Raw genomic sequence first — 21,410 nt, 5'->3', positions numbered from 1 at the left:
GGGTTACTGAGTACTGTACTGCATCACTGTTCTGGGTTACTGCGGGGATGCGGGGATGCGGGGATGGTAGCTCAGGCGGTAGAGCTGGTGGTCTAGTGATCTAAAGGTTGCTGGTTCGATCCCAGGCTCCTCCTGCTAGCATGCTGTAGTGTCCTTGAGCAAGACACTTAACCCCTCATTGCTCCTGATGGCTGCATCCGTCGGTGTTTAAACAATTGTAAGTCGCTTTGGATAAAAGCGTCTGATCAATGACTAAATGTAATGTAATGTAATGTTACTGTGTACCGTACTGCACGCTGTTTCACTATACTGGGTTACTGCATACTGTACTGCTGTTCTTTGGGTGTTACTGTATTGCTGTGTAGGTCTGTTGTGTATTGTATATCACCGTATATTCACATGCACTTTACTGCACATATCTGTAAATACAAAGTCTATCCCGTATACATAACTCTATTCCCTTCTATTTTGTACCACCACTTTGTATTATCTTTTTGAGTCTTATTTTATTTATATTATTCTATTCACTAACTGTATTACATTTTAGGAATCAGTTAGTTGCTAGGTAGGAATTAGGTTAGTTATGTTCAGTTTAGTAACTATTGTACATAATCTCCTGCATATATGTATATGTACAGTGTTGCTTGAAAGTTTGAACTTTCCAGACATGGTCAGTTTTTATAAAAAACATTAAAATAACCTTATTAAACATACATTCAATTCCCAATTTGTAAAGCACACCTTCCAAATAATGGACACACAGATATTTTCATTATGTAATTCAACAAAAGTGGTTAACTTCACAAAAACTGAAAATTGAACATGTGCAAAAGTATGTGAAGCCTTTTATTAGTAGCTTGTGGCTCCTCCTTTCGCAGCCATTACTTCAACCAAACGTCTTCTGTAACCACTAACCAGTCTCTCGCAAAGGCCTTCCATTTGTAAATGATTTGTCTCACAGTGGATGGATGGAGCTGCAATCTTTTGGAGATGGTCTTATAGCCCTTCCCAGACCGATGGGCTGTCACTACCCTCTTCTTCATGTCCTCGGATGTCTCCTTTCCTCTCGGCATTGTTGATTTGTATGGGACCACAGTGGTCTGGTTGGTTTCCTCTCTCTTTTAATTAGGGCAGGCCAAACCCTTTCCCAAGGATGTCTCATTTCATTGGTCTGCTTAGAGGATTCATTTAGCACCCAAATGTGTTTGACCTGAGTCTGTTACCTGCTTGACTTAACCAATGCAGCTGGGGGTTCACTTACTTCTGCATATACACTAATTCCATGTAGTTTTTGGGCTACTTAAGTCACACTAAACAAGTACATGCAATTGATAAACATCTGACATTTCATACATAAAAACTGGTGATGATAAAACAAAATCATGGTAAAACAACAGGAACATCTAAACTGCTCAAGGGGTTCACATACTTTCAAGCAGCCCTGTATGTGACAAACCTCTTGAATCTTGAATCTGTGGTAAAGTCTGTCTGATATTGGGACGGTGGGATGCACAGACCATGGTAAAGTTAGTTTGATATTCAGATATTCAATCGATACTGTCCAACACTCAGGAGGGAGAGCAGCTGCTGGTTTACCCATAATGCACTGCTTCATGCACGGCGGTCGTTACGGACGTCTACAAATGACACAACCAGATTTTCAAAGTACAACAACTCTTGGACTGCAATACATTTTAAATTCACTTTTCAAACAGTTAAAGATGAATGAGTTCATCTGACAAAAGTTTTTAAACCTACCTCAGCATTTCATTTTGAAAATAAAAGTTCCATCATATGTTTAATGATCCACCATTTCAAGGGTCAGTAGCTCACTCAAACTACTTTTATGCCTCTAGGAACTTATCCATACTTTGCACTTCTGATTTTCAAAATAAGTTATTTTATTTTTATATTACATCTGCCATGTGGGTCCACGGGTCACCAGGCAAATGATAAGGATGGACTCATCCATCTGTGTGTTGCTCCACCTGTCTCACTGTTGGTTGGTTCTCTCTTTTCTCTTCTCCACCTCTCTCAGTCCGTCCTGGATCTGTTCCACACACTCTCCATCTCCTGCCGCCTGCGCTGCCTTCAGAGCTTCTCTGTAGAGATGCAGCGACGCCTCCACCTTCCCTGGAGCACAAAGCTCATTATCCCCACCCACACAGCTCATTACCCCCGCCCACACATCACATTAACCCCCCCGCACATAGCTCATTAGCACCACCCATACAGCTCATTATCCCCACCCACACAGCGAATGAACCCCGCCCACAGCTCATTAGCCCCACTCATACAGTTCATTAGCTCCACCCACACAGCTCATTTGCCCCTCCCACAATGCTCTTCGCACAGTGCTGTTACCATGGTGCAGCAGGATTCCTGCCAGGTTCCCCAGAAGCACATGGAGGTCTGGGTGCTCCACCTGCCGACCCAGCGTCACTGCTGTCTCTACCAGCGGCAGGGCCTCAGCATGGCGGCCCTGTAGATCCAAGATGGTGGCCAGGTCACTCATCAACACCAGCGTCTGACAAGAGAGATGGAAGGATCAGAAGGAGGACGAGGGCAAATGGAGGGAACAAGGTTTTCTTTCTCATCTTTATTCTCAAGCTGCAAAGAACAGCAGTATTGGGTGGAGGACTACTGACTCAGCGGTGGGTGGAGGACTACTGACACAGCGGTGGGTGGAGGACTACTGACACAGCGGTGGGTGGAGGACTACTGGCGCAACGGTGGATGGAGGACTACTGACACAGCGGTGGGTGGAGGACTACTGGCGCAACATTGGGTGGAGGACAACTGACGTAGCAGTGGGTGGAGGACAACTGGCACAGTGGTGTGTGGAGGACTACTGACGCAGCAGTGGGTGGAGGAATACTGGTGCAGTGGTGAGTGGAGGACTACTGACGCAGAAGTGAGTGGAGGACTACTGGCGCAGCGGTGGGTGGAGGACTAATGGCAAAGCAGTGGGTGGAGGACAACCAGCGCAGCGGTGGGTGGAGGACTAGTGACACAGTGGTGGGTGGAGGACTACTGGTGCAGCGGTGGGTGGAGGACTACTGATGCAGCAGTCAGGGAATGAGCCCTCTATTGGTTGGATGGAAGGATGAACCCTCAGTACCAGAACCAGGATGTCTGAGGCCTCCACATCCCAGGGACTGACCAGGGCTTAGGTGCTGGGTCCAGGGTACTGTGTACTGTGTACTCGGAACTCTGTACTGCATACTAGCTACTGTTGTAGAGCAGGGGCGGGCAAACTTATTGGCTCGAGGGCCACATTTTGTTTTTAAAACTGACCGGCTGGCCTGACCATTAGTAGATGAGATGAAAAATGAGCAAAAATAAAGTTTAAAATAAAAGGGAAATCCATTTCCTCTTATCCCAATTTTTAAATTACTGTTGCTGGTGTTGCTAGTGTTGGTGGTCATTCTATTTTGCCAGCGCATCAAAATCTGGTGCCATTTTTTTTTCCAGGTGTTGATCAGTAAACTGGGCTCTGTGGAGTGTTTTGTTTATGTTCATCAAACTAGGTGTAGGTAGAGCCAGATAACAGCAGCATCCTCTGTTCATACTCTATGGTAGAGCCAAATAACACCAGCATCCTCTGTGCCAACTGTGGGATGTTTGAAAACTTTGTCTGGTTCAGTTGAAGCATAAATCGTCTCCAATTTGACAGAGTTGAGCTTCTCCATTAGGACGGAGTCAGACTGGAGATCAATCAGCTCCAGCTGTGATTCCTGTGGTGCTGCCTCATCATCAGTGACAGGAACATGACACCAGCTTAACTACCTTTTCAAACATTTATAAATCACAGAATCTACGGCAGAATTCTCCGCACAAGTCGTCCAGTGATTGACTGTATTTGCTGGCATGTTGGGGGCTTGTTTCATTGACTGTATTTGCTGGCTTTTGGGGCTTGTTTCAGTGCTAATGTGGGGAAATGAGCAAATGATTTGTTTGTCATTTGTTTAGAGAACAGTCAATTTGACCTTGAAGGCTTTCACCTTTGAATACATGTGGTAAACAAACTGATCTTTCCCTTGTAGCTTCACGTTCAGCTCATTCATGTGCCAGTACGTCCACAGCCAACGCCAAATCACAAAGCCAGTGCGCATCTTTCAGCTCGAGAAAATCATCGTCTCTCCCCATTAACTCCAAAAATTAGGCAATATATCCAAAATATTTTTCAATCCAATCTTTCTTGAAAACCTGACACTCGCTGTCAATTTTGTGCTTTTTTGTCCGCTCATTTTCTTATGGGTGATGCATACGTGACGATGAGGTAAAGTGAAGAGTGACTTGACATCAGAGAAGGTCCGGCGCCATCTGGTGCTACCATTAAGTATTACAGGAAAATAACAGTGAAATAAAATCAACAAATTTAAATATATTAAAGGATTGTTGTGAATGTAAATGCCTCACGGGCCGGATTAAACAACACCGTGGGCCTTTGCCCACCCCTGTTTTGGAGAATACAGGACACAGGGTCCTGTGTACTAGGTACTGGGTACTGTGTACAGGGCCCTCCAGTGTACCCGGTCCTCCTGTGTACTGGGTACAGTGTACTGGGTCCTCCTATGTACTTGGTACTGGGTACTGTATACTGGGTCCTCCTATGTACTTGGTACTGGGTACTAAATACTGGGTCCTCCTATGTACTTGGTACTGGGTACCTGCGGGTGGCTTTCGCCCTGCTCCTCCCTGCAGATCCGTAGGGCCTCCTTGTAGTCATGCTCCGCCTGTCTGAGCCTCTGGGTGGAGGCTCGGTACCGGGCCCTGGAGTCCAAACACAGACCCAGGAGCAGCCGAGACTCCTTCCTCTGCTCCTCTGGAGGACATCACCATGGCAACCGACAGGATAGGTCAGTAGGTGCAGTCAATAAGTACAGTCAGTAGGTACAGTCAGTATAGTCAATAAGTATAGTCAGTAGGTACGGTTAGCCGGTGCAGTAATTAAGTAGTCAGTAGGTGCAGTCAGTAAGTAGTCAGTAGGTGCAGTCAGTCGGTGCAGTCAATAAGCACAGTCAGTTAGTACAGTCAGTAAGTCCAGTCAGTAGGTGCAGTCAATAAGTACAGTCAGTAGGTGCAGTCAGGAAGTACAGTCAGTAGGTGCAGTTAGTGGGTACAGTCAGTAGGTGCAGTCAGTAGGTGCAGTCTGTAAGTGCAGTCAGTAAGTACAATCTGTAGGTACAGTCAGTAAGTTCAGTCAGTAGGTACAGTGAATAAGTACAGTCACTAAGTACAGTCAGTAGGTGCAGTCAATAAGTACAGTCAGTAGGTGCAGTCAGTAGGTTCAGTCAATAAGTACAGTCAGTAGGTGCAGTCAATAAGCAGTTAGTAGGTGCTGTCAGTAAGTAAAATCTGTAGGTGCAGTAAATAAGTACAGTCAGTCGGAACAGTCATACAGTGGGGCAAAAAAGTATTTAGTCAGCCACCAATTGTGCAAGTTCTCCCACTTAAAAAGATGAGAGAGGCCTGTCATTTTCATCATAGGTTCACTTCGACTATGAGGGACAGAATGGGGGGGAAAGAATCCAGGAAATCACATTGTAGGATTTTTAATGAATTAATTGGTAAATTCCTCGGTAAAATAAGTATTTGGTCACATACAAACAAGCAAGATTTCTGGCTTTCACAGACCTGTAACTTTTTCTTTAAGAGGCTCCTCTGTCCTCCACTCGTTACCTGTATTAATGGCACCTGTTTGAACTCGTTATCAGTATGAAAGACACCTGTCCACAACCTCAAACAGTCACACTCCAAACTCCACTATGGCCAAGACCAAAAAGCTGTCAAAGGACACCAGAAACAAAATTGTAGACCTGCACCAGGCTGGGAAGACTGAATCTGCAATAGGTAAGCAGCTTGTTGTGAAGAAATCAACTGTGGGAGCAATTATTAGAAAATGGAAGACATACAAGACCACTGATAATCTCCCTCCATCTGGGGCTCCACGCAAGATCTCACCCCGTGGGGTCAAAATGATCACAAGAACGGTGAACAAACATCCCAGAACCACACGGGGGGAACCTAGCGAATGACCTGCAGACAGCTGGGACCAAAGTAACAAAGGCTACCATCAGTAACACACTACGCCACCAGGGAGTCAAATCCTGCAGTGCCAGACGTGTCCCCCTGCTTAAGCAGTACATGTCCAGGCCCGTCTGAAGTTTGCTAGAGAGCATTTGGATGATCCAGAAGAGGATTGGGAGAACGTCATATGGTCAGATGAAACCAAAATAGAACTTTTTGGTAAAAACTCAACTTGTCGTGTTTGGAGGAGAAAGAAAGCTGAGTTGCATCCAAAGAACACCATACCTACTGTGAAGCATGGGGGTGGAAACATCATGCTTTGGGGCTGTTTTTCTGCAAAGGGACCAGGACGACTGATCCGTGTAAAGGAAAGAATGAATGGGGCCATGTATCGTGAGATTTTGAGTGAAAACCTTCCATCAGCAAGGGCATTGAAGATGAAACGTGGCTGGGTCTTTCAGCATGACAATGATCCCAAACACATCGCCCGGGCAACGAAAGAGTGGCTTCGTAAGAAGCATTTCAAGGTCCTGGAGTGGCCCAGCTAGTCTCCAGATCTCAACCCCATAGAAAATCTTTGGAGGGAGTTGAAAGTCCGTGTTACCCAGCATCAGCCCCAAAACACCACATCGTGGCGCGGTGGCGCAGTGCATTGCACTGCTGCCTCACAGCAAGAAGGTCCTGGGTTCGATTCCCGCCTGGGGCGCTGTTGGCACCGTGCTCCGGCGGGTTATCTTCCAAAAAAACAGGAGCCTTTCTGTGTGGAGTTTGCATGTTCTCCCCGTGTTCACATGGGGTTTCCTCCACCTCACGTCAGTAAGGACCCACTGCTCCTGGCTGTGCCCCCGGAGGAAGGACAAGCCAGGATGGGTCAAAAGCAGAGGAGCCATTTCACCGGCCACCATCAAGCATGTGCATGTGTGTGTGTGTGCAAGCATGTGTTGTGGAGTGTCGTGTGACGATTAAAGACTGTTTCTGTTTCTGCTCTAGAGGAGATCTGCATGGAGGAATGGGCCAAAATACCAGCAACAGAGTGTGAAAACCTTGTGAAGACTTACAGAAAACGTTTGACCTCTGTCATTGCAAACAAAGGGTATATAACAAAGTATTGAGATGAACTTTTGTTATTGACCAAATACTTATTTTCCACCATAATTTGCAAATAAATTCTTTAGAAATCAGACAATGTGATTTTCTGGATTTTTTTTCTCATTTTGTCTCTCATAGTTGAGGTGAACCTATGATGAAAATAACAGGCCTCTCTCATCTTTTTAAGTGGGATAACCTGCACAATTGGTGGCTGACTAAATACTTTTTTGCCCCACTGTAAGTACAGTCAGTAGGTGCAGTCAGTCAGTATAGTCAGTAGGTACAGTCGGTAAGTACAGTCAGTAGGTGCGGTCAGTTAGTACAGTCAGTAGGTGCAGTAAATAAGTACAGTCAGTAGGTGCAGCCAATAAGTACAGTCAGCAGGTGCCGTCAATAAGTATAGTCAGTATAGCCAGTAAGTACAGTCAGTAGGTGCAGTCAATAAGTACAGTCAGTAGATAGAGTCAATAAGTACAGTCTGTGGCGCAGTCAGTAAGTACAGTCAATAAGTAGTCAGCAGGTGCAGTCAGTAGGTACAGTCAATAGGTGTAGTCAATAAGTAAAGACAGTACGTACAGTCAATAAGTACAGCCAGTCCCTGCAGTCAGTCGGTATAGTCAGTAGGTACAGCCGGTAAGTACATTCAGCCGGTGCAGTCAGTCAGTAGTCAGTAGGTACAGTCAATAGGTACAGTCAGTAGGTGCAGTCAAGAAGTACAGTTGGCAGGTATAGTCAGTAAGTACAGTCAGTAAGTACAATCAGTAGTCTTGGCGATAGTGGCGCCGCCTCTTGCGGTCGCCTGCGCTCCGGTCGACTTTGCACATTTTAGTATTTTTTTCAGTTTTTTCATCATAATGTCCGCCAAAAAAGCATTGGCAGTTATCTCTTATGGCCGCGATGCACTCGTGGATACAGTTACAGATCCAGTTCGGAGATCCAGTTCCTTTTTATCCGTTACAGATACGGATAAAAAGTCCCAAAGTTCTTCTTTTAGGGAAGTTCCCTAAAAGAAGAACTTTGGGACTTTTTATCCGTGGAACTAGAGTGGCCGACTGAAATTCTACACGCGAACATTCTTCTTCTTCTTCTTCCTCCTCCACAACAACAACAAAAATGGAGCTACTGTTCCACGAGGGGGCCCACGGAGAAAGCATCGTGGTAAACGAGGCGGCATTCGGGTCAGAATGAGGACGCAACCTTACTTTCCACCTCTGCCAAGCATCCTTGTTGCCAACATTCGGTCTCCGGAGAACAAGATGGATGAACTTCGAGCTCGGATTGAATTCCAATGGGACACGAGGAACAGTTGCGTCCTCTGCCCGACAGAGACATGGCTGAACCCACTGGTGCGCTTGAAGCCATTCGTCCAGCCGAGTCCTTCGCCGTGTTCCGCGGCAACAGATCGGGGGAGTCGGGGAAATCCAAAGGTGGAGGCGTTTGCCTCATGGTAAACAACGGCTGGTGCCCCCCAAACAACACCAAGTCCCTCTCCTGCTCCTGCTCGCCGAACCTGGAACAGCTGACCTTCTTATGCCGTCCATTTTATCTCCCCCGGGAATTCAGCACGGTCATTATTACAGCCGTTTATATTCCAACGCAAGCGGACACCAACACAGCACTGTCTGACCTGTATGATGTGTTGTGCGGATTTCAAAACATACATCCTGACGCGGCTGTGGTGGGCTGCCTTCGGGAAATCAGATCACGCCACGATTTCGCTGGTTCCCGTTTACAGGCCTCTGATCGTGCGAGAATGGGTGGTGACAAGGGAAGTGTTGCGGTGGATGGACCAATCAGAGGCTGCGCTTCAGGACGCTCTGACTGACGTAGACTGGGACATGTTCCAATCAAGTTCAAGTGACGTCAGCGAGTTTACGGACGTAGCGGTGACCTTCGTGGCTACGGGAGTGGACAGCATCGTTCCCACAGTGAAAGATCGGATATTTCCAAACCAGAAGCCGTGGGTGGATAAATCCATCCGCTGCGCTCTGAATGCTCGCACGGTCACTTACAACGACGGTCTTGTATCTGGAAATATGGACAATTACAAAGCGGCGTCATACAATCTGCGGAGGGCGGTGAAGGACGCTAAACGGACGTACAGAGAGACTGTGGAGCTACAGATGGAGCAACGGGACACCAGACGCTTGTGTCAGGGGCTGCTGAATATAATAAACTACAAGAGCAGCTCATCCACAGCCACGAGTGTGGACGCCTCCCTAGCCAACGAACAGAACTCCTTTTATGCGCGGTTCGAGTCTGGCAACAGCACCGCTAGCTCGTCGGCTAATTGGAGTTACACCGCTGGGGTGAGCGCGCACTCTCAGTGTCGGAGCATGACGTCAGGAGGGCTCTGATGCGGGTGAACACCAGGAAAGCTGCGGGCCCAGATGGCATATCTGGGCAAGTACTGAAGACCTGTGCTAACCAGCTAGCCCCGGTGTTCACTACAATATTCAACATCTCCCTGGCTGAATCAGTGGTCCCGTCCTGTTTCAAGAGGTCCACCGTCGTTCCTGTCCCGAAGATCGCCTCTCCAACCTGCCTGAACGACTACCGTCCGGTGGCCCTCACCTCGGTGGTCATGAAGTGTTTCGAGAGGCTGATTAAGGATTACATCTGCGCCTCCCTCCCCCGCACCTTGGACCCGTTGCAGTTCGCGTATCAGCAGAACAGATCCACGGATGACGCGGTCTCCCAGATATTGCACACCATGCTTACGCACCTGGATGGCCGGAAGGGGGCCTATGTGAGATTGCTGTTCATCGATTATAGTTCAGCTTTCAATACCACAGTCCCCACCAGACTGGCTGTCAAGCTGCAGGAGCGAGGACTGAACACTCCGCTGTGTGCCTGGACCCTGGACTTCCTCTCAGCCAGGCCCCAGGTGGTTAGGGTGGGGAAGCACATGTCCAGCTCCCTCACTCTAAACACAGGATCCCCCCAGGGCTGCGTCCTCAGCCCCCTACTGTACTCCTTGTACACACATGACTGTGTGGCCAGGTCCAGCTCCAACACCATCATCAAGTTTGCTGACAACACCGTTGTCGTGGGCCTGATCCCCGACGGCGATGAGAAGGCCTACCGTGAGGACGTGGCTGACCTGTCACTCTGGTGCCAGGACAACAGACTCCACCTAAACGTCAGCAAAACTAAGGAGCTGATTGTGGCACGCGCCCTTGGTGATTAATGGAACTTCTGTCGACAGGGTGAGCAGCTTCAAGTTCCTGGGAGTCCACATCACAGACGACTTAACATGGACTTTACCTCCAGACACTGGTGAGAAAGGCGAGGCAGCGTCTTTATCACCTCAGGCAGCTGAGGAAATTCCGGGTCTCGGTGAGGATCCTCAAGTCCTTCTACTGTGGAGCAGTGGATAACATCCTGACAGGCAACATCACTGCCTGGGTGGGAACTGTACTGCTCAGGACAGGCGGGCCCTGCAGAGGGTGGTGCGTTCAGCTGAACGTACCACTGGAACTACCCTCCCCTCCCTGCAGGATTTATACACCAGGAGGTATAGTTGCAGAGCTGCAGGATCATGAAGGATCCTCACCACCCCAACATTGGACTGTTCCAGCTGCTGCGGTCAGGCAAGCGCCTCCGCAGTCACACAGCGAGAACAGAGAGACTGAGACAGAGTTTTTTCCCGCAAGCCATAAGAACTGTCAATGCTGACCTCACCAGGGGTCCTCACTGAGCCACACACATAGGCCCCACTACCTCACTGTACTGTATGTAGCATACTGTACCGCATACTGTGTCACTGTTCTGGGTTTTTTGGTGTTACCGTATTTCTGCGCCGCACTGTTGTATACTGTGCTACATCTCACAAACACTACCTCACTTTATTCACATGCCACTTTAAGGCACATATCTGTATATACATAATTAGCCTATCCCATATACATAAGTCTATCCCATATAAATAATCCTATTCCCTTTATCTATTCTATTTTATTTTATTCTATATATTTTGATTTTATTCTATAGCATTCGACTTACTGCATTACGTTTTAGGAATCAGTAAGAAGAGTCTGTAGGGTCAGTCAGTAGGTGTAGTCAATAAATACAGTCAGTGGTGCAGTCTGTAAGTACAGCCAATAAGTACAGTTAGTCCGTGCAATCAATAAGTACAGTCAGTAGGTGCAGTCAGTCGATCCAGTCAGTAGGTACAGTCGGTAAGTACAGTTAGTCGGATTAGTCAGTAAGTACAGTCAGTAGGTGCAGTCGGTAAGTACAGTCAGTAGGTGCAGTCAAGAAGTACAGTCAGTAGGTGCAGTCAAGAAGTACAGTCAGTAGGTGCAGTCAATAAGTACAGTCATTAGGTGCAGTCAGTTAGTAGTCAGTCGGTGCAGTCAATAGGTACAGTAAAGAAGTACAGTTTGCAGGTACAGTCAGTAGGTACAGTTTGTAGGTGCAGTCAATAGTCAAGTCACTATAAAGCACATCTCATGGCAGGGCAACACAATGTGCTTTATAAAGAAATACAATCAAAGAAAATATATAAAATGTCTGTGAAATGATAAGAACAGTCAGTGCAGAATAAACATATCACAGCACACACACACACACACACAGACACACACACAGACACAGACACACACACACAGAGAACATTTTAAGCTGCTTTTTAAAGTGTTCAGTGTGGGGGGCTCGCTCAGGTCCTCGGTAGGGCGTTCCATTTACTTGGGGCATAGATATAGAAGGCAGCCTCTCCTGCTTTAGAGCTGGTACGAGATAGTTAAAAGACCACTGCCTGTGGACCTGATACTTCTTGCTGCTTCCTGTATAATGAGCATTTATTTTATATACTGAGGTGCAAGGCCATTTAGAGCTCTATATACAAGAAGCAGTATCTTAAAATCAATTCTAGTTTTGACAGGGAGCCAATGTAGACATCTAAGAACAGGTGTGATGTGTTCAAACTTTTTAGTCCCAGTGAGAACGTGTGCAGCTGCATTTTGGATTAACTATAGCCGCTGCACAGCTGATTTCGGGAGGCTGTTGAATAGGCCATTAAAGTAGTCCAATCCACTCCTTATGAATGCATGGATTCATTTTTCAGAGTCCGCTTTTGACAGGAAGCCTCTTCATTTTTAAATGTTTTTTAGATTGTAGAAGGCAAATTTTGTGATGTGATTGATATGGCTCTTAAAATTTAGATTGGCGTCTATGATTACACCCAGATTTCTGGCTTCATTCTTGCTCTCCTGGGACAGAGAACTGAGATGAGCTGCAATTTTCTGTCTTTGAGCTTTTGCACCAAAGATTAGTATTTCTGTTTGGTCTTTGTTCAGTTGTAAAAAGTTCTGTGACATCCATGCATTAATATCATTAATACACTGAGTGAGGGAGTGTATGGGGAGTAGGTTTCATGTTATATGTTGTGTGTTACAAATATTACTTGCACATTTGGAGTATGGGGAAACGCAATTTTGATCCTCTGTGTAATTACATGTTGCATGGTATGATTGACAATAAAGCAAACTTTGAACTTTGAACTTTAGGTCATCAGGAGATAGAGATATGTACAGTTGTCAATCAGCTGCATAATTATGGTCATTTATTTAGTGTTTCTTTATAATATGTTCAAGTGGGAGCCTATAGAGGTTAAACAATAATGGGCCCAGAATCGAACCTTGGGGCACTCCACATATAATATCCACTTTGTTTGAGACAAAATCTCCAATGGACACAAAGTTTAGAACTGGGCCAGATAGGCCGACCCATTTTTGTAATCTCTCTAATAAAATGTGATGGTCAACAGTATCAAAGGCAGCGCTGAGATCCTGCAGCAGAACAACAGATCGTTTTTTTAGCATCAGTGTTTATATGCAGATTATTCAGAACTTTAATAAGTGCTGTTTCTGTGCTATGGTGAGGTCGAAAGCCATATTGATAGGTGTCCAAAAGTCTGTGTGATGTGAGATAGTTGTTAAGGTGAAGGTAAACAGTTTAAGTATTTTGTATTTCAAGTATTTTGCTGAGGAACGGCAGGTTGGAAATGAACCTGTAGTTGGCAATAACTGTTGGATGGAGATTGCTCTTCTTCGGGAGTGCTTTAATGACAGCTGTTTTAAATGCTGCAGGAAATATACCTGATTGAAGAAAGTCGTTTATAAAGTCTAATACCTCATGTGCCAGGAAGTTAAAAACTGTTTAAAAAAAAAAAAATGTCGTAGGGAGAGGGTCCAAGCAGCAGGTGGAGGACCCGAGATGACCAACAATATTATCCAGTCTTTTTATGTCTAAGGGGACGAAGTGAGACATGGCAGCAGTCATATTACTGGAGAACTGAAGGTAGGTTCATTTCTGGATATTGAGGCACTAATATTCTGTCGAATAGATATCATTTTACTGAAGAATGTAGCGAACTCCTCGCACTTTTCAGTGGAGCGCATCTCTGACAGGGTTGTAGATGGTGGATTAATAAGTTGATCAACAGTGGAGAAGAGCACTTTACTATTGTTGATTTTTCATGAATGATTTTAGAGACTAAAGACTGTCTGGCCTGTTTAATTTCTAGATTGTATTGACTGAGTCTATCCTTGTAAATTTCATGATGAACCTGAAGTTTTGTCTTTTTCCATTTTCGGTCTGCCTGGCGGCACTCTCTCTGAAGCTGCCTAATAACCGCTTCATTTCTCCAGGGGGCTTTTTGTTTTTCTATGTTTTTAGTTTTGAAATGAGGTGCTGTCTCAATGAGGTGCTGTCTCAATGAGTGCGACGGTGCCATTTCTGTCCAGCCAGGTCTCAGTCAGTAGAGAAATCCAGGTTATGGTACTTATAATCTTATCAACTAAAAATGACTTATTAGTTAGTGTATGGCTTTGCGGGGGACTGATAGTTGGAGTCCGAACCGGTAGTAAATTGTTTCGATTCCTGTATGATACAGGGAAGTTACTTGATTTGGGTCTATGGTTTATAATTACAGGAATTTGTAAAGCAGAATGACAGTCATTAATGTCAGTAGCGTGGATTGGACTCAAACATCAGCCGTGAATAGGTACAGGTACAATAGGTACAGTCAGGAGGTGCAGTCAGTAAGGAATTAGTATATACAGTCGGTAGGTACAGTCAGTAAATAGTCAGTATGTATAGTCAGTAGATGCAGTAAGTATGTACAGTCAGTAGGTGCAGTCAGTAAGTAGTCAGTAGTATGTACAGTCAGTAGGTACAGTAAGTAGGTGCAGTCAGTAAGGAGTCAGTAGGTACAGTCAGGAGGTGCAGTCAGCAGCTGCTAGGCAAGTATCTACCTGACTGTTCCTCTGCTGGGGCAGTGCTGTACTTCTCCAGTTTGGCCACTAGGGACTCTGTGCAGAACCGATATCCATGTTCTGCCAAGTCTGCCCTGCAACCCATTACACAACATATACTAACATAACATATACATATACTTACTTACATATACTTAATGTAATAACTTCATGAATATTAAAATAACAAAAATAGAATAACGACATCAATAATATAATAACTTATTATATACTGACTTATATACTTAATATAATAACTACATGAATAAAACAATAACTTATTATACACTGACTTATATACTTAATATAATAACTACATGAATATTAAAATAACAAAAATATAATAACTACATGAATAATTTTTGAATAGAAGAGTACTGGTGAGGTTATAATGATATACTATATACTATATTACTAATTCTACTAATAATATCAACACTGTGTACCTGTTCTGTCCAGCATAGATGGTGGCAAGTTTCAGGGAAATTTCAATGACGGCGTTATCGTCCTTCAGAGATGAAACACACACTAACACTGTGACACACACACTAACACTGTGACACACACACTAACACTGTTACACACACACACACACTAACACTGTAACACACACACTAACACTGTAACACACACACACTAACACTGTAACACACACACTAACACGGTAACACACACACACACACACACACACTAAAACTGTAACACACACTAAAACTGTAACACACACAAACACTGTTACACACACACTAACACTGTAACTTACACACTAACACTGTAACACACAAACAAACTGTTACACACTAACACTGTAACACACACACTAACACTGTTACACACACACTAACACTGTAACACACACACTAACACTGTTACACACACAGTAACATTGTAACACACACTAACACTGTAACACACACACTAACACTGTAACACACACACTAACACTGTAACACACACACTAACACTGTTACACACACACTAACACTGTTACACACGCACTAACACTGTTACACACACACTAACACTGTTACACACGCACTAACACTGTTATACACACACCAACACGGTTACACACACACCAACACGGTTACACACACACTAACACTGTTACACACACTAACACTGTAACACACTAACACACACACTAACACAGTAACGCACAAACACTCTAAGACACACACTAACACTGTAACACACTTACACTAACACACTAACACTGGAACCCACACACACACACACATTCAGACACGCTGTAACACACACACAGACACACTGTAACACACACATTCAGACACACTGTAACACACACATTCAGACACACAGTAACACACACACATAGACACACTGTAACACACACACACATTCAGACACACTGTATCACGCACACAAACACAATGCACATTAACACTCACTGAAACACACTAACACACACATTAAGACACACATTCAGACACACTGTAACATACACACACACACATTCAGACACACTGTAACACACACATTCAGACACACTATAACACACACACTGTAACACACACACATTCAGACACACTGTAACACACACATTCAGACACACATTAAGACACACTGTTACACACACACACACACACAGTAACACTGTAACACACACACACAAACTGTAACACACACACACACTAAAACTGTAACACACACACACACACACACATTAAGACACATTCCGACACACTTTAACATACACACACACATTCAGACACTGTAACACACACACACACATTCCGACACACTGTAACACACACACATTAACACACACTGAAACACACACACACACACACACACACACACACATTAAGACACACATTCCGACACACTCACATTCAGACACACTGTAACACACACACACACACACACACATTCCGACACACTGTAACACTGTAACACACACATTAACACACACTGAAACACACACACTAACACTGTAACACACACTCATTAAGACACACTGTTACACACACACACACACACACACACACACACACACATTCCAACACACTGTAACACACCTCTGGCGTGCCTCCAGACAGCATGTAGCTGAGCGCAGCTTTGAAGAGTTTCTCAGCCTGAAAGAAGAAGCAGAAGATGAGGAGGAGGAGGATGAAGAGGAGCATGAAGAGGAGGAGGATGAAGAGGAGGAGGAGGATGAAGAGAAGGAGGGGGAGGATGAAGATGAGGAGGAGGAGGAGGAGGCTGAAGAGGAGGAGGATGAGGAGCAGGAGGAGGAGAATGAAGGAGGATGAGGAAGAGGAGGAGGATGAAGAGAAGGAGGGGGAGGATGAGGATGAGGAGGAGGAGGAGGAGGCTGAAGAGGAGGAGGATGAGGAGCAGGAGTAGGAGGATGAAGAGGAGGATGAGGAAGAGGAGGAGGATGAAGAGGAGGAGGAGGAGGATGAAGAGGGGGAGGGGGAGGATGAGGAGGAGGAGGCTGAAGAGGAGGAGGATGAGGAGCAGGAGGAGGAGGATGAGGAGGAGGATGAAGAGGAGGATGAGGAAGAGGAGGAGGATGAAGAGGAAAAGGAGGGGGAGGGGGAGGATAATGAGGAGGAGCCACCCTCCCCTTCCTCAGGATGAAGCACCACTGAAGCGTCAGACTCACACTGTCCAGTCGACCTTGGACGTAGGCCAGGTTCCCCATCTGGAGACAGAGAGTTACAGCGTTACAGTGTGTGTTGCTGTGTGTGTTGCTGTGTGTGTAGCTATGTGTTACAGTACCAGACAGTAGGTGTAGATCAAAGCCTGGGTGTTGTTGCTATGGTGACTCAGAGCTGCTGCCTGGTGGAGCAGAGCTGAAGCAGTGTGAAGCTGACCCCGAAACATACTGAGCTGCACACACACACACCAGAGGAAAGAGAAAATGCAAACACATGGAAAGAGCTCAAAACAACAGGTTTATTCATTGAACTCGTTTGGATAAAAGCGTCTGCTAAATGTAATGTAAATGGTAAAACTCAGGTTAATAAACTCAGATCAACACTCTTCAGAAGGTGGAAATCAAGTGAAGAACCAAAGAATGAAAATACCTCCACTCCCCGTGTGACAACATGGACTCTTTGTTTGATTCAGAGGAGTCGGTTCAGCTCTGACTTGTCTCACAGGAATCATTTCATTCCGTCAAAATGATGAATTTAGGAGAATGCATTGTGTAAACAGGTCTGGAAGCCTCAGCTCGGGCTCGCCCTGCAGGTCGTACCTTTGCTTTCTTGAGCAGCAGAACGACCTCGTCCTCCTTCTTCTGCTCGTCGTCGCGCGGGTCCTCCTCGGCGAAGAACAAGGAGAACGCTGGGATGCAAACAGAGGGTTACCATAGTTACCATGGTTACCGCACACGACGAGGGACTGGCACTGGAACGGTGATGAAGCTCAGCGAGCTCAGCTTGCTGTTACACACTAACACTGTTACACACACCTGCGGCGCCCCATGCTGCCCTGCTCCACACGCAGCTCCCACTTCTCCCACTTCTCCCGTGCTTTTCGGGACTTTTCGGAATAAAACTGAAGGTTCGTCCAGATAACCTCAGAGTGGCCAACACCGCCCTGCCAGGAGAAACAAAGCTTTTATTGAAACTTAAATCATGTAATAAAAACCTATTAATAAAACAGTTCAACGTTTTCACAAAACCTTTTAACAAAACAATGCAACATTTTAACAAAACAGTTTAACCTTTTAATAAAACAGTTTAACATTTTAATTGAACAGTGTTTAACCTCTCAGTAAACAGACGCCAAGCCGCTGTGCGCAGCGCCATCTTGATCGCTGCTTCCGGGAAATGACGGGATGTGACGTCGGCGCCCTCTCCAAAGTAAAGGTTTTATACTCGTTATTTTAAACTGAAACACGGTGCACATGGACTTTCTGCTTATTGTAATTTATTTAAAATTTAAAGTATATTCATTTCAATGTTAACTTTATCTTGTCTCGTTTTTTTCCCAGAACAAAATATTAATTTGAATCCCAATGCATAACTACTAATATAATTTTAATTCCACTTGATGCCATTGCATCATGGGGAGAATGCAAAGTGTTCTGGGATTTAAAATACTACTGGAACTAATAATATAACTATTACTTATAAAATAAATAGATCTAATACTAATGCGAGAACTCATACTAATACTAGTACTTATTCTCACATAATACTAGAACTAGTACTAATACTAGAACAAGTACTAATACTAGTACTAGTGCTAATACAAATACTTGAACTAGCACTAATACAAGAACAAGTACTAATACTAAAACTAATACTAGTACTAGTGCTAATAAAAATACTAGAACTAATACTAGAACTAGTTCTAATACTAGTGCTAGTTATAATACTAGAACTCAAACTAATACTAGAACTAGTGCTTATACTAATACCAGAACTAATACTAATACTAGTATTGGTGCTGGTTCTGATACAAACACTAGAACTAGTACTCTTATTAGAAATAGTACTAGAAAAAATACTAGAACTCGTGCTAGTTAAAATACTAATACTAGTATTAGCGCTAAGTATTAGCGCTAGTTCTGAGTCTTAGACTAGAGCTAGTACTAATACTAGAACTAGTTCTAGTTCTAATACATGTCCTAATACTAGATTAATGACTAGTGTTTACATCGATGGAAACTTAATTCCACTTACTAATGTACTCATAATTGGATTTTTAGATTCACTTGTCATTAAATAATCTCAATGAAGTCTGAAGTATGGTATCAAACGACTTGTACTTTGTTACTTTCACAGTGGATATTTACTTTTGTACATTCCCCCGACCTGCCGGTTTTCCCAGCCGGACCCGTCGGGTCCACCACCCAGACACCCCAGTCGTTTCCTGCAGGCGGTTCCCCCAAGTCAGACCTGCCAGTTCCCCCATCCTGGTATCCCAGCTGTTTTTCCCAGCCGGTTTCCCCAGCCAGATGTATCAGTTCTCCCAGCCTGTGTCCCCAGTTGGACCTACCAGTTCCCCCAACCGTTTCCCCCGGCCGGTTGCCCAGCCAGTTACCCAAGACAGTTACCCGAGCTGGTTCCCCTAGCCGGTTCCCCCAACCTGACCTGCCAGCTACAGCTACTATTATGTGCAAAGAGGTTGTGGGTTTGAAGACATCTCAGGCCTTTGTGTGTGCTGTTAACATGTTCTCCAAGGTTGAGTTTTCCTCATTTCCCAAAAGACGCGCACATCAGATTCACACTCTTGTCAATGCCCTCGAGCAAGATGTTGGCTCTCGAGCTGGAGTTGGATTAATTTCCCCATACAGTCACTCTTCTTCCTGGTACTCCCGCCCAGCAGTTTGAATCCCTTTCGGAACACCAGACATTCGTGGGACCTTTGATCTGAATGAGTGACCTGGTGGAGCTTCAGGCTCTGGGAGTACGCAAATTTGCTGCAATTTGAGCAAGACAGCGGTTTTATATTTTTTTAAGAAGAATCTTTAACTGTCACGCAACACACCACACTACAACACATGCATACACACACACGGTTTGGATGGTGGCCGGTGAAATGAGGCCTCTGCATTCAACCCATCCTGGCTTGTCCCTCCTCTGGGGGGGCAGCCAGGAGCAGTGGGCAGCATTGGTCGACGCGCCCGGGGACCTGGTACCGAGTGTCCATCGCTGGTCAGACGATGATGTTGTGCATGTTTTTGGTGGGGGTCCTTACTGATGGTAGGTGGAGGAAACCCCATGTGAGCACAGGGAGAACATGCAAACTCCACACAGAAAGGCTATAGATTCAAGATTCAAGATTCAGGAGGTTTATTCGTCACATACATATACATACTTTCATACATATATGCAGTGAAATGTAATGCAATGCTCCCGGTGATTACACACAATATGTCCTAGGAAAAATTCTACCAGACCAACTAACTGATTCCTAAAACATAATACAGTAAGTCGAATACTTATAGAAAAAAGTAAAAATATAAAGAATAAAATAAAATACAAGGACAAGGACGCCCTCAGAGCTGCTAGGTCCAACTTGAACCGGGGCGTGAGAACAGCCAAGCGTGCCTATGGATAGAAAATCCAATCACACTTCACAGACACAAAAGACCCCAGTCGCCTGTGGCAAGGCATCCAGTCAGTCACCGGTTACAGGCCAACACCCACACCGTGCGAAGACAACACAGACTTCCTCAACACACTTAACACATTCTTCAGCCGGTTTGAGGAAAACAACACCACCACACCAACAAAAGCCCGGACCTGCCTGGACAACGTAACACTTCACCTGGACCCTGCTGATGTGCGGAAGACCCTACTCAGGGTGAACCCCAGAAAAGCTGCAGGTCCTGACAACATACCGGGGCGTGTGCTCAGAGACTGTGCTGACCAACTTACAGATGTTCTCACGGATATCTACAACACCTCTCTGAGCCAAGCCATCATACCAGCATGCTTCAAAGCCACCACCATCATACCGCTACCCAAGAAATCCCCAGCCTCAACACTGAACGACTACCGTCCCATAGCACTCACGCCCATCATGATGAAGTGCCTTGAAAGATTGGTCAAGGCCACATTCATTCAGTCTCCCCACTACACTTGATCCATTCCACTTTGGATACCGTCCCAATCGCTCCACTGATGATGCCATAGCAACAGCACTCCACCTATGCCTGGCTCGTCTGGAAAACAAAAACAGTTACGTGCGGATACTGTTCATTGACTTCAGTTCCGCCTTCACCACAGTCATCCCCCAACACATCAGCACCCCACTCTGCAACTGGCTACTGGACTTCCTTACTGACAGACCACAGATGGTAAGAGTTGGCAAAAACTCCTCAGAGACCATCACTGTGAACACTGGAGTCCCCCAAGGATGTGTGTTGTCCCCTCTGCTGTTCACACTGGCGACGCATGACTGTTGTGCCAGATACAACTCGAACCACTTCATTAAGTTTGCAGATGACACAACAGTTGTGGGCCTCATCAGTGATGACAACGACTCAGCCTACAGAGAGGAGGTACATCAACTCATCAACTGGTGTGACAACAATAATCTACA

General features: G+C 45.3%; 1 protein-coding gene across 3 annotated transcripts; it reads right to left on the bottom strand.

Annotated features, from left to right (window-relative positions):
• Positions 1–764: 764 nt before the first annotated feature.
• ttc19 (tetratricopeptide repeat domain 19) lies at positions 765–18,184 on the bottom strand. 3 transcript variants are annotated; one of them, XM_080010803.1, is made up of 11 exons: positions 18,123–18,184; positions 17,824–17,951; positions 17,608–17,696; positions 17,130–17,240; positions 17,014–17,052; positions 16,424–16,480; positions 14,828–14,889; positions 14,382–14,476; positions 4,674–4,828; positions 2,365–2,527; positions 765–2,133 (listed from the first exon to the last, which is right to left on the bottom strand). In XM_080010803.1, exons 1-11 carry the CDS (start codon positions 18,161–18,163, stop codon positions 1,994–1,996), a joined length of 1,080 nt encoding a protein of 359 aa, XP_079866929.1. In that variant the 5' UTR covers positions 18,164–18,184; the 3' UTR covers positions 765–1,993. The 3 variants fall into 3 exon arrangements, with proteins under 3 accessions (XP_079866929.1, XP_079866928.1, XP_079866930.1); XM_080010802.1 differs by having other exon boundaries at positions 765–2,128; XM_080010804.1 differs by lacking the exon at positions 14,828–14,889 and having other exon boundaries at positions 765–2,128; positions 14,382–14,471; positions 16,414–16,480.
• Between the last annotated feature and the right edge of the window lie 3,226 nt (positions 18,185–21,410).

Source organism: Zeus faber (assembly GCF_960531495.2).
Source record: "Zeus faber genome assembly, chromosome: 12".
NCBI classification, from domain to species: domain Eukaryota; kingdom Metazoa; phylum Chordata; class Actinopteri; order Zeiformes; family Zeidae; genus Zeus; species Zeus faber.
Note: the sequence above shows the minus strand (reverse complement) of the source record. Positions and strands in the feature narration are given on the sequence as shown.